The 14,280-nt window shown below is 42.7% G+C and overlaps 1 protein-coding gene across 9 annotated transcripts in view; it reads right to left on the reverse strand.

The window, feature by feature from the left end:
• Positions 1–14,280, reverse strand: part of PAK5 (p21 (RAC1) activated kinase 5) — a 210,015-nt gene that overhangs the window by 42,586 nt on the left and 153,149 nt on the right. For 7 of the 9 annotated variants that reach the window (XM_051614187.1, XM_051614186.1, XM_051614191.1 and 4 more), the window contains exon 2: positions 1,075–1,289. In XM_051614187.1, the coding sequence (XP_051470147.1) occupies positions 1,075–1,278 (204 nt within the window). In that variant the 5' untranslated portion in view covers positions 1,279–1,289. Of the gene's footprint in view, positions 1–1,074; positions 1,290–1,398; positions 1,487–5,864; positions 5,887–14,280 lie in introns of those variants that run through there. The other 2 variants (XM_051614189.1, XM_051614183.1) reach the window with 2 other exon arrangements.

The following is a 14,280-nucleotide window of genomic DNA, read 5'->3' on the forward strand; positions in this document are numbered from 1 at the left end:
TCCTCCCCTAGCAGGAAACAGCTTGCCTACTTTTTTCCCTCATTATTCTGGGCCTCTGCTATACACAAACATATTTTATTACAGCAAAAAATCAAGACTTTTGTTTTACCCTCCTTGTCCTGTAGCAACACCCAGCAATCCTGATCAACAAGCAACGAGTGTCCTTCAGGAGCAGGCGGTAAATGTATATTTAGCAAAGAGCACTTATCAAATATAAATACAGGGCCTGTGCTCTCTGGATTATCTGATTTTCTTTTGCTGCAGAAAAATCCACATGAAAATGAAATTCTAAATTCACTTTGTAGCTGCAAGATATACATGGCAAGCGGGGTATAGGCTACCACCAGCACACAGGTGCTGTTTGCTGGGTGAAAGGATGTGCAATCCCAGAAATGCTGCTAAATCAGGGAAAATCTGTCTGCTGGAATCCTGAGCCTCCAAGGATGGGGATGCCAGAACTGCTGTGGTGCCTTGTCCAGTGCTGCTCTACCCTCTGAGCCAAGTTTTCTCCCCAGCTGTCCAGCCTGAACCTTCCAGGACAACTTGGGGCTGTTTCGCCACCTGGTGAGAAGCTCAGCTCCATCACCTGTGTTGTCCCCTCCAGGCAGTGGTGGGTGGCAATGAGATCCCTCCCTGTGCTCCTTGCTCAGCTGAACAAGCAATTTAATTTTCTTCCTTTGATGTACTTTTCCCTCTCTCCCTTGCTCCTAACTGCCTTTGCCTAAAGCAACATTCTTAAATTAATTATCGAGGAGCTTTATGCTGCAGAAGAGCATCATTTTGTGCCTCCACTGGGACTTGTGGCTTTTTCTTCTGCAGCCCGGGAGCCTCAAGGTACGGTCCCTGCAAGACCTGTGACTCACACTCTTCTGGGACATTCATCCAAGTTTTATACATACAACTCTTTTTCCTTGCAGCTTGACTATTAAATATTTGGATTTTCAGCTCCTTCTGCACTTGCACGCTCCCCAGCCATGCCGGTCTCCCGGGACAGCCACTTACTGGTACTACTTCATTAACATTACACACAATTAATGGCAGGTGAGGAAATTCCAAGGTGACTCTGCACGATACCTTCATAGGCGCCAGCTGGATAGGAGTGATGCATGAGGGATCCACCATAGGCTTTGGCCTGTTTGCTGTGTCTGCAAGCAAGCTGTGCCACTGCTGAGGCAGTCCCGTGAACTTCTGCTCCCGGTGGTCAAAGCCAGTGTGAACCCGATGCTCGAAGTTCGAGGGCCCAGAAATTTCAAGCCTTTTCTTCTTCTTTCCGAACATGGTGAAAAAATCTGGAGAAGTCACAGGGAAACAAAAGAGGAAAAATTAAATCCTTACGCTTTGTTGCAACCTGCAGCTATTGTTTCTGCTGCATAATTTTTTATCTTAGTAGCCAAATACCTGTTTGAACTTCACACATACTGCCTTTGAGATCTATGCAAGGAAAGCATTTATCTGACCTTCTCTCACAGGATCTGAGATTTAAGAAATCAACCCAGTCTCTAATCTATACATGTCCATAATACTTTAAGAAACAAGGAAATGCTTGTAGTCCCAGGACAGAAAGCCCCAGGTCCTACTTCCTGCTCCTCTTTCTGCCATCTGCTTGTGCTGCAAGCTGCATCCCATGGAAGCTCCCAGCCCTGAGCAGCACCAGGGGGATTTATTCCCATGCTATTTCAGTCATGCAAATAGACAGAGAGCTCAGATCTAATTCCAATCTGGTCTAAAGGCCTTCATCGGCATTCCTAATTCCAACCTGGTCTAAGGGCCTTCATCTGCATTCCTAAAGGGTCCTGCTTAAAACCAGTATCAGGTAGCAGCTTCTATAATCCCCCTATTTACATGGTGTGACTTCTCCCTCAAAGAGCAATGTTTTGCTGTGAAAGCCACATGCCCAAAGAAGATGGGTTATGGCTGGATGGGTGCTGTTTGCTGGCTCCCAGACAGCAGACTCAGGTGGGATTCATGACACCTGCTCCTTTAAAGGTCCAGGAGGAAGGATCAGCTCCTTCAGTCTTTGTGCAGGCAGTGTGCAGAAGACAGAGGAGTCCCTCCAACACTGTACAAGCAAGGAACCGGAGGCTGGTAGAGGAAACCTGAACTTCCCAGCAAATGTATCACTGGAGAGACCTGCGTTGTCCTGGCTGGTAATGCTAATTGTTACAGCACTTACTCTACAGAAAGTGAGCATTTGTATTAACTATTTAGTTATTCTTTCCTGACAAGAGTGGGTTTGTTTGCCTTCCTCCCATCTGCTTTGCCTCTCCTGAGGAGCCTGGAGAAGGCAGCAGGAGGGTTTGTAGGGCACACAGGGAGCACAGGCAGATAGCTGGGGCAAGAAAGGTTTCAGAGACAAAGTGGAAGGAGGCATGAAATGCAAACCAGAAGAAATGAAGGTATTTGCTCACTCTGTTGGCATAGGAAATAGCCAATGCACTCACAATCTGGATTAATTCTTGGGTTTGGTTGGTCCCATCTTACAACAAAGTGGAGCCTAATGGTTCTACTAAGGCCAGTTCAGAACTGACTTTCTGAAGGACTCCAGAAACCTGCTGCATAAGGCAAGGAGAAATTCCTGGCCCCACAGAAAGAGACACTGGTCCTGTTGTTTTTCACTGAAATACTGTCCTGTCCCAATAAAGTCCTCTGCCTGCTATCTGCTGTCTCAAAATAGCCCTCAGCCTTGATCTCGTGGCCATTTCAAGCAGGGATTGGTAAGTCCTTGAGCAGCATTTGCCTTCTACAGCAGCTGGGTGAGGAGGCCTACAGCTCTACAAAATCTCTTGTATCATGGGGGAGTCTCAGCTGTAAATGTGCTGCCCTGACTTTCTGATTCAGGAGGTGGAGGGGCAAAGTTCAGGGAAGAAAAATACAGCTGCATTGCTGCTGCTGCAGAAAAAGATGGGATGATAAATCTGGTATTTATTCCACCCTCATTCCGTTTTACTAGTTTATTTAAAGATCAGGTCCATTATTTGAAAATTGATTGCTGGCTGCTTTGTAAGTCCCTCCTGTGTGTTTGTAGGTGATTATGTCTCCCTTGTGTGTATTTTCTTTAGATGGAGCAGACATGCTCCTGCTGGCCTTTCTTCACAGGTCTCATCTTCCACATCTCCCTCTGACTTTGCTCCCATTCTCTGAACTCCTTTCAAATCTCCTGCCTTTTGACAGCCTCTCCCACCTCTGTTAACTCTGGGATTTTACTCTCCTGAAACCTCTTACCATCGCCTTGCCATCTAGCCCTTTTCCCACTCACAACAGTGTGAGCTTTTTAATGTCAGTGGCATGTCGGGTACCTTGTGACGCTTGTCAAGGTGTTTCCAGCCTGACCCAATGCCCTCGACGTTGGTCTCTGGGCAAAGATTATTTAATTTCAAGCCTCAAACAGAAACAACCAACAGCTCAGGTAGTGTCTCATATTCACTGCTCATCCGCAGGACTCCACAAATCGCAGCAGGCTGCAGATCAATGGCACGGGATTGATTTCACTCACCCTCTGGGATGTGAATCTATGAGGCCTGTTTGAGCCACATTTTAAACTGTCAGCTCTAGACATGTACTTCTTCATCTGATCAATGCCAGTACTTGCAGGGTTTCCCACAGGACTTGCACCCTAATGCAGCTGTTGGAGGCTTGAAGTCCTCTGGAGTCCCCACCAACATCAGACAAACCAAAGCACATGATCCAGAATACTGTATAGTGCCTTTGTAAAAACACACAGGAGATTCAGTCAACATATTATTATTCTTTTGGTTTTAAATTGCTCCCTGATACATTGCACTTTCTTGTTTTAATATGAATGCAGCTAGAAGTAAATGTGAAATTTGGCCCAAGGGACCTTCCCAGGAGAATGTTTTAATCTCAAGCCTGGTGCCAAGGCCACGTTTTCGCATGGGGATGGTGTCTGAGGCCTGGGCAGTGGCACTTGCTCCCCTCTTTTGACTGCAGCTCATGCTTAGATCAGCTTAAATCGACCGTGAAGGTATAGCAGGAGAGACAGGGAGTAATACTGGCAGCTCACACAGCAAAGGTTGGATGGGTTCAGCCATGCGGGCAAATGCACAAATGCTACACATCTTGGTGGCTGGAGAACATCCCTTGTGGGGCTGTGCCTGTGAAAGGTGAGTAAGAAACCTGGCTGATGGTGACAGTCCCATGGGAGTGGGGCAGGACTCGCCCCATGGCCACCTGGCTCAGGCTCTGCAAACAGCTTCTTGGTGCTACCAAAAAGAGAAAAGCCTTGACCAGCCCTTAGGGGTATTAAGAACAAATGCTGTGCACTGCTGCTTTATTTCATCAGCCAACTATGTCTCCATTTCACTGCAAAGCAAAGCTGACCTCTCTCCCTGTTGTGGTCCCTCAAAATAACTGTAATTAGTATGCACAGCAACCACAAGGAAACTTCATTTTCCCTGATGTCTCCCAAAGAATGGGAATGATACTACTTGTTTTTCATAGCTGCCTGAGGATGTGGGCTTAGGGCCACCAAGTCATGAAACCACCTGCTCCTGGCTTCTAAAGAGCCCTGGTTCAGTCCCTAAAAAGGTGCTGCTCCCTAGACTTCAAGAAAGAGACTATTTAATCTCTGTGCCATAACTTTATTGATAAGATTAAAAAAAAAAAAAAAAAAGCTCATAAAAAGCTCATTTAATCAGGTGTGGAAGTAGAAAATATCCTAGACAAATCAATAAATGAGAAAGGTAGCTCTTATTCCTGAAACAAATTGATAAGCCTTGGAGAGCTAAGCCTTTTGAAAGAGAAAGGCTGGACCTCTCTGGTTCCCCAGGACACCAGCTGGTCTGTATACAATATGGAGGTTAGGAAATTTCTAACAAGAGCACAAAATGCATTTTACTAAAAAAAAAAAAAAAAAAAAAGTTCATTCAGGCACCTGTCCATTCTCTGTCATGCAGAACAGCAAGCCTCCTGATGTCATTAAGGAATCATAATTTCCTAATGGGATTAATTAGAAACACATCCTACAGACAAATGGGGAATTGCTTGCATTTAGCAAAGGGAGGTAAGAGGCTGCAGGGCTGCTGTCCCTGGGGCATCCTCACCCCATCCTCCCCATGCCAGGGTGCTCACCCTCAACTTAATTCCTCCTGACAGCCTCCAACACACCCCTGATGGTGCCAGGTCTGTCAGCAAATGCCACTTCTCAGTCCAGCTCCTCCTGCACTCGCCTTCACAGAATGAAAGGAAATGAGTTGTGTTCAGAATTTGTTGCTATTTTCGTGGGGATGAGCACAACCAGGAGGATGTCTGTCTTCTGCTTACATGTGCTCTGCCTGTCCCTTCCAACCCAAACCATTCTATGATCTCAACACCGCATACGTGGCACCAGGTGATACTCAACATGAGGTGGGCTGGAGGAGCTTGTCCTAGCAACAGCTCCTGTTGAGAGCAGCAAGCTTGAGCTAGCTCTGGGGGAAAGGAAAAGTAAGATTCATCATTATGTAGCTTAAATTGTTTTTGCTTATTGTTGTTTTTTTGTTTGTTTGTTTGTTTGTTTTCTGAGGAAAGACTTCACTTATCCTTCTGCTGAAATGATGGAGCACATTCATTTTGCAGTTATAAATGGGAGGTTTGAAGGAAGTAGCCTTTCAGTTGCAACAAAGAATTTAACAAGTGTAATGGCATGACACCAAAAGCAAGTCTACTCTTAACCAGGAAAGAAGTCTTTATTCAGCTGAGGGCTGCAATGCTCAGGGGCTCCTCCAACCCACTGGTCCAACTGTGGCACAAAAATAAAGGACTTTGTTACTAAAGCCACATGGAAAAAAAAAAAATGGACATGATATTTACTGGAGGAAAACACAACATTGGTGGGGAAAATCAGATTATTGTACCACCTCTCCTACCAGCAATGGCTGAGTAACCCACAGCAGTGCTGGTCCCAGCTGTGCTATTGGGGAACGGGGAAGCAGTCAGGATAGCGGAGAAATCTGTGAGCGATGGTCTGTAGATAAATCCAGTCAAAACCCTTTATAATGGCAAGATCTGTGTTATTCAAGCTTCTGCCCAAGAAAGGTGGCTGCTGAAAAGTCACAACACAGCTCCCTCAGGAACAGACGTAAGGCTGAAAGGGTGCTACCAGAACAATCACTGCATCTTCCACTTAATGCTGTTTACTCTAGAGCCTAACAAATGGAATTACAGGCTAATCAGCACACCCTGCCTGTTAGGTCTATGCCAGACTTGGCTCCTTTTCATTTCACTCCTTTCTACACACAGAAATAATTCAGTGCCGTGGACTCCTGGACTGGTCCACATTTCATGCATGACCTCCCACAACAGACCAGATCCCCACATGCAGAGAAAATTCCCTGCATCCAAGATACTGCCTGTGCAAGGTGTGAGACACAGACCAGCAAAGCAAATCTGCTCTATCAGATACAGCACCATTGTTGAGCTGCCTCCTGGTCACAAATGAAAGTATTCTTCCAGCAAGAGGAATCCTACAGCTCTATCCTGGAGTGAGAGGGTGGCAGTACTATTATGGGATCCCATTCAGGTCCTCCCATGAGGGTGTCGGTGCTCGGGGTAGGATTTCCAGCAATAGCCCTCAAACAAAAAGTTAAAGCCTTGCCCAGCTCCCCCTCCTGAAGTCATGTTCGGAGGTGACAGGTTGCTCTTCTGCTCAAACACTTGGCCCATTCCTGGGGTTTTGGTGGGTTGTTCCTCCCCTCTACGTGCGATCAGGGTACACTCAGGGGGACTGATGAACTGAAAAGCTGGAAGTCCAAATTTATCCAATTAGCCTCAAAGAACAAATTTTTGCACTTACAGCATGCAATATCAAAGGCAGTTGGAACAAAAGGAAAAAAGGACACCTTCAATCCTAAAGTTAATTCTATTCCATGTCTTAACATATCTAAATAAGAGTAATCCAGTCAACCCACCAGATAAGAGAGAAGTCTGCTCATGCTTGACTTACAGAGAGCCAGACCTTTCTGCTCCCAGTGAAAACGTCAGAGCTACTTTTTTCTTCTCATCCCATTAGCTATTCTTTTAGTTTACAAACAAGGGAATTTTTGTCTTGTAATCTTGGAAACTACACAGACCAACACTGAGCAAAGGTCTGCAGCATTTTGTCATGCATAAGAACATGCAATAACCTTATACATTTAGTAGGTTGAATAAATGCAGTAAGATGACTATTTTTACTTAAAAATGGAGTTTTTAATGATTGTGTACCATAGCTACATAAGCCTTATTTTTTTTACTTAGAGTATTTCAGCAGCCAGATGCTGTCTCCCACTAACCCAAGGAAATCACCTGTGTCCAGCAGCAGCATGAACCACCCTGGGAAGCCTGCAAGTATTTCTACTGCAAACCTTGCTGCTGCTCAAGCCCGGGGCTGGGCTGTAAATATTCCATCAGGAGGGGCTCAGTGTTAATCATCTGCCTCAGCCCAGCAATGTGTTTACTTTTTAAACAATCAGCAATTAGTTAATTTTCAATTAGGAAGTGCAAACCACGTGAAGTCCATCAGCCTGTATTTTTTTCTGCAGGGATTCCCCGTGGTTCCTTGGCTGAGCAAGAAGCAGCAGAGCCCTTTCCCCTCAGGGATGGACATGCTATTAGCATTAGCATCTGGAAGAGGCCTTCGTGCACACTGAGTATCATCTGCCAGCCTCGAGTGGAGGGTTTGAACCCCTCAATGCTCAATGAAAACAGATTTTCCCCCAGGACAGCCACACAACCAAAAAAAAGTTGATAAAACGCTTCTTTTTTAAGAACCCTTAAGAAAACTGTTAGAAAGACAGACTGCAAAATCGGAGAAGAGTGTGGGTTGCTTTCCTTTGATAATTTTTACTTACTAATAATAGTTTTCTGAAGCACAAGGACCTCAATTATTCCCCTCCAGAGCAAACAAAACTCAGTAATACATCATTAGCCTTGCCAGCTTCTCTTCCCGTGCCCTGATTAATTGTAACCTTTCCCGATATTTGATTGTAAAAGAAAGAGTATGAATCGAGAAGCACAAATTAAATTAACGTGTCAAACCAGCCTGCATAGCCAGTACTTCAGATAAATGTGAGCTGGGCTGATACTCAATCTTAAGGAGAAAGCAAATGTCTGGTATGGACTAATGGCAGCATAAATCGCTAAGAAATACTCTGTAAGAGAGAGGTAAAAATTATGTTGGTTCTCCTTCAGCTCACACAGGTGCAACACCCCACTGCTAAGGCAAGCAGGAGACCGACATATCTGTGCATCTGTACAGCAATAAAAATAAGGAAAATGCTTAATTATTATTTTTAATAAGGAACAGCACAACAATAGTTTTGCATTTCTTTTGTGTTTGCTTTACAGATGGTTCTAAGGCTCTCAGTGGGGACCCTGTTGCTGGCTGCAATCAGAATTTCCTTTGCAACTACTGCGTGCTGATTGTCGGCATACATTTTTTAGAAGAATTTACCTCCATTTTTCTATTTTAAACTGAAAATACAGAGAACAGTACCCTATTTTTCAGGAGATGAAACAAGCAGCAAAACCTGGAAAAGCAGAGCAGCCTAAACAAGAAGAAGACAGTAAAGGCAATGGACTTTGGCAATGGAAATGGACCAAAGGCAATGGAAAGGGTCTAAAAAACGGCACTGGTCTCAGGTCAGGCCTGACACACCACTGTGACTCTGGGACAGAGAAGAAATTCCATTTGACTTCCCAGATAAGATACTCCTAAATACTTCCAAACTCCCACAGGGTCTTTCTGGATGTGCAGGATGGAGATGAATAGGAGGCGGCCAGAAACAGGGTGGCAACTGCCTGCAGGACAAACCCAAACCCCAGGCAGGTGAGTCCTGTGGTCATGTCTTGCATTTATTTATTAATTTACTGGTCTTATCTAGAGGGAGATCTTGTTACTACTTTAGAGACAAGGTAGTTTCAGACCCCAAGAAAGGATATTGATTGTTTTGTCATGTGGATGGACAACACCCTTTGCAGGAGAATAGCAGGCCGGTTCATCTATTAGAGATCCCATTTCCCATGATCCCTGCTTAGCCCTCTGCTCCTCTCAATTATGATTTGAGCATTTCAACTTGGGAACAATAAAGTAAACCCTTAGAATATGTTCTGACATACCCTGACTCATCAATCAAGATAATGATTTTAAACATCAGATCTCTGGCAGTCAACAAAAAGGAGCTAAAAATCCTGAATTAACTAAGTCAGCCCATACAGCCCAAATTCAAATTTTGAGAGTCTTCCACCACTCTGCTAAGCTCTTCTGCACAGTGTCACTGATGAAAAATCAGTCACCTCTAACCATACAGTTTTTCCACACTAACTCTTACCTTTTTTAATTCAAAGAAAGTATAGAAACACCAGGAACAAAAAAGCTTGACAGTCAACAGGATTCAACTTATTCCCATGGAATTTTAAGGTCCTTTCTATTCTTTAACACAGGACAGACTCAAAGTCATTCAAACACTTCTAAAATACATGTTTTAATTATGCAAAAATATATACTGATGGACTAGACCACACCTGACAAGTAGACAAATGCCATAATTCCCAAAGTCCCTCATTTACTCTACAGCATTCTGCTCATTTCAACCTTAGGTCAAATCAGCTCATTTTTCTGAGTTCCAGTGTCACTACACATAATAAACACATATAATATATATGTATATGCATATAATAAAAATATAATACTAATAATATGATAATGTATATATTCACATATAATAAAAATAAATTTAAACCATTACAAGCTGTCCAGAACTCATTATTGTCCATGTTTCTTTTCAATTCCACAATACTTTGTTTACGGTTGAAAATGCTTTCATTTGTCACAGCACAGCAGGATGTCTGTTGGTAGCTGGCCCATGAGACATACATAACTGCACAATGCAACAAAAGAGAGGAAAAAAAGAAATAACAAAAGGCAATGCTTGCTTCTAGAGAAATAGTCAAAGCTGATACAGAGTGGCCAAACTAGGACTGATGCACTCAAGGGACCAATACTCATCCTTCTTATTGAAAGCTACTCTTGTACAAGGACTCATTTCCACACCCTGACTGACATGTGCTTTCCTAATTTAGAAGTCTTGCTATTCCCAGTGGATTTTAATGCTCAGTAATTTTCAGCTGAGTAGCTTAAACACACGTATTGTAGTCAGTCACTCTCTATTATCTTATACACATGCACACATACATACAGCAATGTACAGGCAGAAGTTCCTACAGTGGCTTAGCCTGCAACAACTCTGGGCATATTAAAGAGGAAAAAAGCCCCACCAAAACCCCAGCAACTCTTGGAAGTAACTCAATTTCGACCTCCAGGCAATTGAAAAGATTCCAGGTTTGCAGAAGAAAATAGTCCTTTGGGTGCTCAGCTTGAGGTAATTAATGGTATTAACTCTGGAGGAAATGCTGGACAATCACAGGGAGGGCATATGAAATAAGGTACCCATTAAATGAGACACCCAAATCTCAAGCTACTTCTGAAACTTAAAAGCACTTGTAGTATTTTTTCTGATTTGATATTATTAATATTTTCAAATATAGTTTTATACTGTAAAGGATATAGATACTCAATTTCTGTGTCTGAAAGCTACTCTATTTCTACATTTTTAATTAGGAAAAACTAATCAGTAAAAGGAAATGGTGTCAATAATGAAAGTGATGATATATTGGTCGAGAAGGCAGAGTGAGCAGAGAGATCAGGAAAACCCACAGGAATTCTCAAAGCCAGAGTTGTGAAACAATATTACTTAATTATGAATATTAGTAAATATCTAAGCCTCTATATAGGTTGGGGTGACTGTAGGATAAGAGGTGCAGGGATTCAAAATCCTGTATCTGTCAAGAGAAAGGACTGAGAAAAGTGGTTAAAAAGCCCTTGAAAATTGCTCTAATTGATCATGCACCAAGTTACATGGTCTCTGCATTTGTGGCCATATCCTCAGTGGGGTCCCCACAAAGCGGGGACTTGGGCGTTAAAGTTTTGGGGTTTGTTTTTAGATGTGAAGTTTGAGTTTTAATCCTCAGAAACAGCATTTCCTCCCCAGCACTTGACAGGAGTTGAAAACCTGGCATTACAAACATGCCAATGGCCAAAGCACAGCAGGCTTTTGTAGGGCTTTTTTACAGTTCCCAGGAAAGACTCACCACAAGATCACCCTTCTCCTCACAAGTGCCCTGTATTTACTCCTGATGTATCCTGATCATTTGTAAAAAACTGCTTTTACTTTAAAATGAGGATGCAAACCAGTGTCTAGGTCTCAAAACAGATTTATTTTGTGCTGACTGCATCCATGAATATACCAAAAGTGCCTGAAGGAGGGGTTCGGGAGGGGTGCTTGCCCCAGCACAGGTTATTTTGCAGCACCCAGCGACTGCTACTGGGCAGGCAGAGACAAGCATGGATGGGACACAAAGGGGACACACACCTGTAACAGCATCATGTGCCATTGAGACACATTCCTGAGATGGGGGCTCTGGAGCTAATGATCTGCCATAAATCCTCACTGGTATGTTCACATCCAACACATTGCTTTTTTTCTACAATAGTATTAATGGCATTTCTTACTTCTCAACTAACACAGGCTGTGCTGGCTCCCAGGAACTGCTCTATTATCACAATGTTTGTAATAAAGATTGCTTTCCAATGAATGATCAACAGAAACAAATGCTTCTTAATGCATTATTAATGGCAACCCTCTGACCAGAATACACAAACATCAGAATATGGAACACATCTCTGACCTGTTTACCACAATGTTTACCAAGAAATGGAACAAAATCAGATTATTTGATATGTCAAAATATCTCTAAAATGCAAACAAACACATCTATAGATCAATGTATCCAGAGCAAGTGCCAGGAAGATTAAAATCATGACTGTTGTTATCACTGTGGATTTACTATGTTAGTATCAGGTTTTGCTCTGTATCATTAATATTCAACGGAAGGAAAAAAAAAATTTTGCAGTCTACAATAAACTGCAAATGTACAGATCTTAATTTAAATTTTTATTTCTTACATATTTTCTTGACTTTTCCTCACTCTGCATTGTGCTGAGAAAACTCGTTTGAAAGTCAATTCTTATCCTATTATCTACTGAGTTACTGTCATGCAATACTCAGTTTCCGTATTAAAAAAGAGAACTGATCCCTGGAAGGGTTTTTGCGAGAGCTTACTATCAATTACCTCCTTCAGAAAGTTTACCATAAGCAGTTTACACAGAATATTGAATGTGTAGAAAGCAAGGCCCCCTCAGTTCTCCTCACTTTGGATCATCCACAACAATCAATAATTGTAACTGAGGAATTCCTCAATGCTGATTTTTTCAGAGCTAAGCAACTTTGCCATGCAGATTCTGTATTCTGTCATCAGACACCACGTTGGAATGATGGGTCTCACTTGTTCTCTCTTTAAATGGGAGATAAAAGCTGTGGGGAGAAATGGAGATCCTTTATGCTGAAACCAGTGTGGAAGTTCTGAGACCAGCCACAGAAGAGCAAAGACAAGCCATAATACAATATAAACTGAATGAAAAAACCCACACATTTTTATCTGTGGACAATCAGTGCAAATTCAGAAATATGAATGCTGCTGTGAGGTTTTTATTGCTTTCCAGCTTTTAAATTACTAAAATATGTTTTTTGACTGCAGGTAGGTTTGGAGCAACTGTGTCTCAGATGGCCACCACTGCCACCTCCCAAGAGATGATGCTGCAAGAGAAAGCAGATCAGATTCCTTCCTTCAGAGGAAGAATCACTGCATTTGCTGGGTCCATTCACATGGTGTTTCTGGGAAGGGTCTGTTTTGCCTCTCTGGGATTAAGGTTTTATTCTGAAATGGTCCAAAAGGACACTTCCAGCCTCCAAAAAAAACAAGGAAAGGACAAGCCCAGTGACTATGTGATCAGCTGAGATGACTCCCAGAAACCTTGGCCTGGAAATACCAAGTGAAGCTGCCAGGTAATTGCATGTGTGTTGGTTCAGCTTTCAAACTTTTTGACAATTACATCAAAATGCCACTTCCTTCCCTGAATAACTGCTCCTTCTTAAATAACACAGCATCATCCCTCCCCAGCCTGCAGCCCAGACCAACTCATTCTGGAAGCAGCTTCAAAAGAGGCTGCTTCACTGAGAAAACACCATCGTAACAAGGAGTTTGCAAGAGAAAGCAACATCTTCTCCACTGATTTTTCTGAGAAATCTGATTTTCCGCAGAGGAGAAGATGCTGAGTCTGCACAGAGTGAAGAACTTGGCCATCATCTCTCAGGAATCAAAGGCCCATGGCTCCCATCCTGCCCAGGGAAATGGGCTGACAGTGGCCTGTCAGACCCTGAGTCCTCTTTTTATATGCCAGGAAAACATAAATGTAGTACATTTGTAGCTGGGATTACAGGTCCTTCTTGAAGTCTCAGCAGCAAAAACACACCATCAATTTTTATAATCATCATAATAATTATTATATTACTCATTAAATAATAACAACAATAATAATTATAGTAATAATAATAATCTTTGCATGCTGACTCCGGTTGCATTCACTGCTGTTTCCAGGAGCAGGGAGGTTTGTTCATTTGTTCATTCCCTGCCTTGTTAAGGAACAAGTCCAACATAGCTGCTCATGCAAGCAGGAAATCAGAATATGAGTGGGGAAAGTGACTGCAAAAAAATGCATTAAGGAAACATGAAGTTATGCTGGGTGGTGAGGGGTAGAATTAGCACCTAGTGAAAAAAGGGTAAAAGGGAAATAAGGTCAAATGAAATACATCAAACCCTTCCTACCCTGTCTTCCCTTGCCCTGCCAAACCTTTCATTTAATTTTCAACATTTTCCTTTCGTTCTTAAATACGAAATAACATAAACGCAAAAGCTATTTAAGTTAAAAACCTCCAAATGTCAACTTAGGTTTTTCCTCAAATTTTTGGACATACGATTCAACAACTTCCCTGGTATTTTGTTTCAGCTGATCTAAAAATTATCTGTGCTCTGGGTGGACATCTGAGATTACTACTTATTGTGTGCTTCAGAGGGCAACGTACAGGGTGTAGAAAGATTATTTTAAGATGGCCATGACACTCAAATCACTGGAGACACTGCAAACAAATGACAACAACATCTTTACAGCACACCCCTGTAAGTTATTCTCTGCACTTCATGCACTGACTTGGCCTTTGGCTCCACCTCATGCGCCCACCCCAGCGTAATTTTGTGCAGCACCCAGCCTTGATTTCATATATCATACCATAGTATCCTATCATAGAATGGCTTCAGTTGGAAAGGAACTTAAAGACCATCTGTTTCCAA

This window comes from Apus apus, chromosome 3 (assembly GCF_020740795.1).
Source record: "Apus apus isolate bApuApu2 chromosome 3, bApuApu2.pri.cur, whole genome shotgun sequence".
Classification (NCBI taxonomy): Eukaryota; Metazoa; Chordata; class Aves; order Apodiformes; family Apodidae; genus Apus; species Apus apus.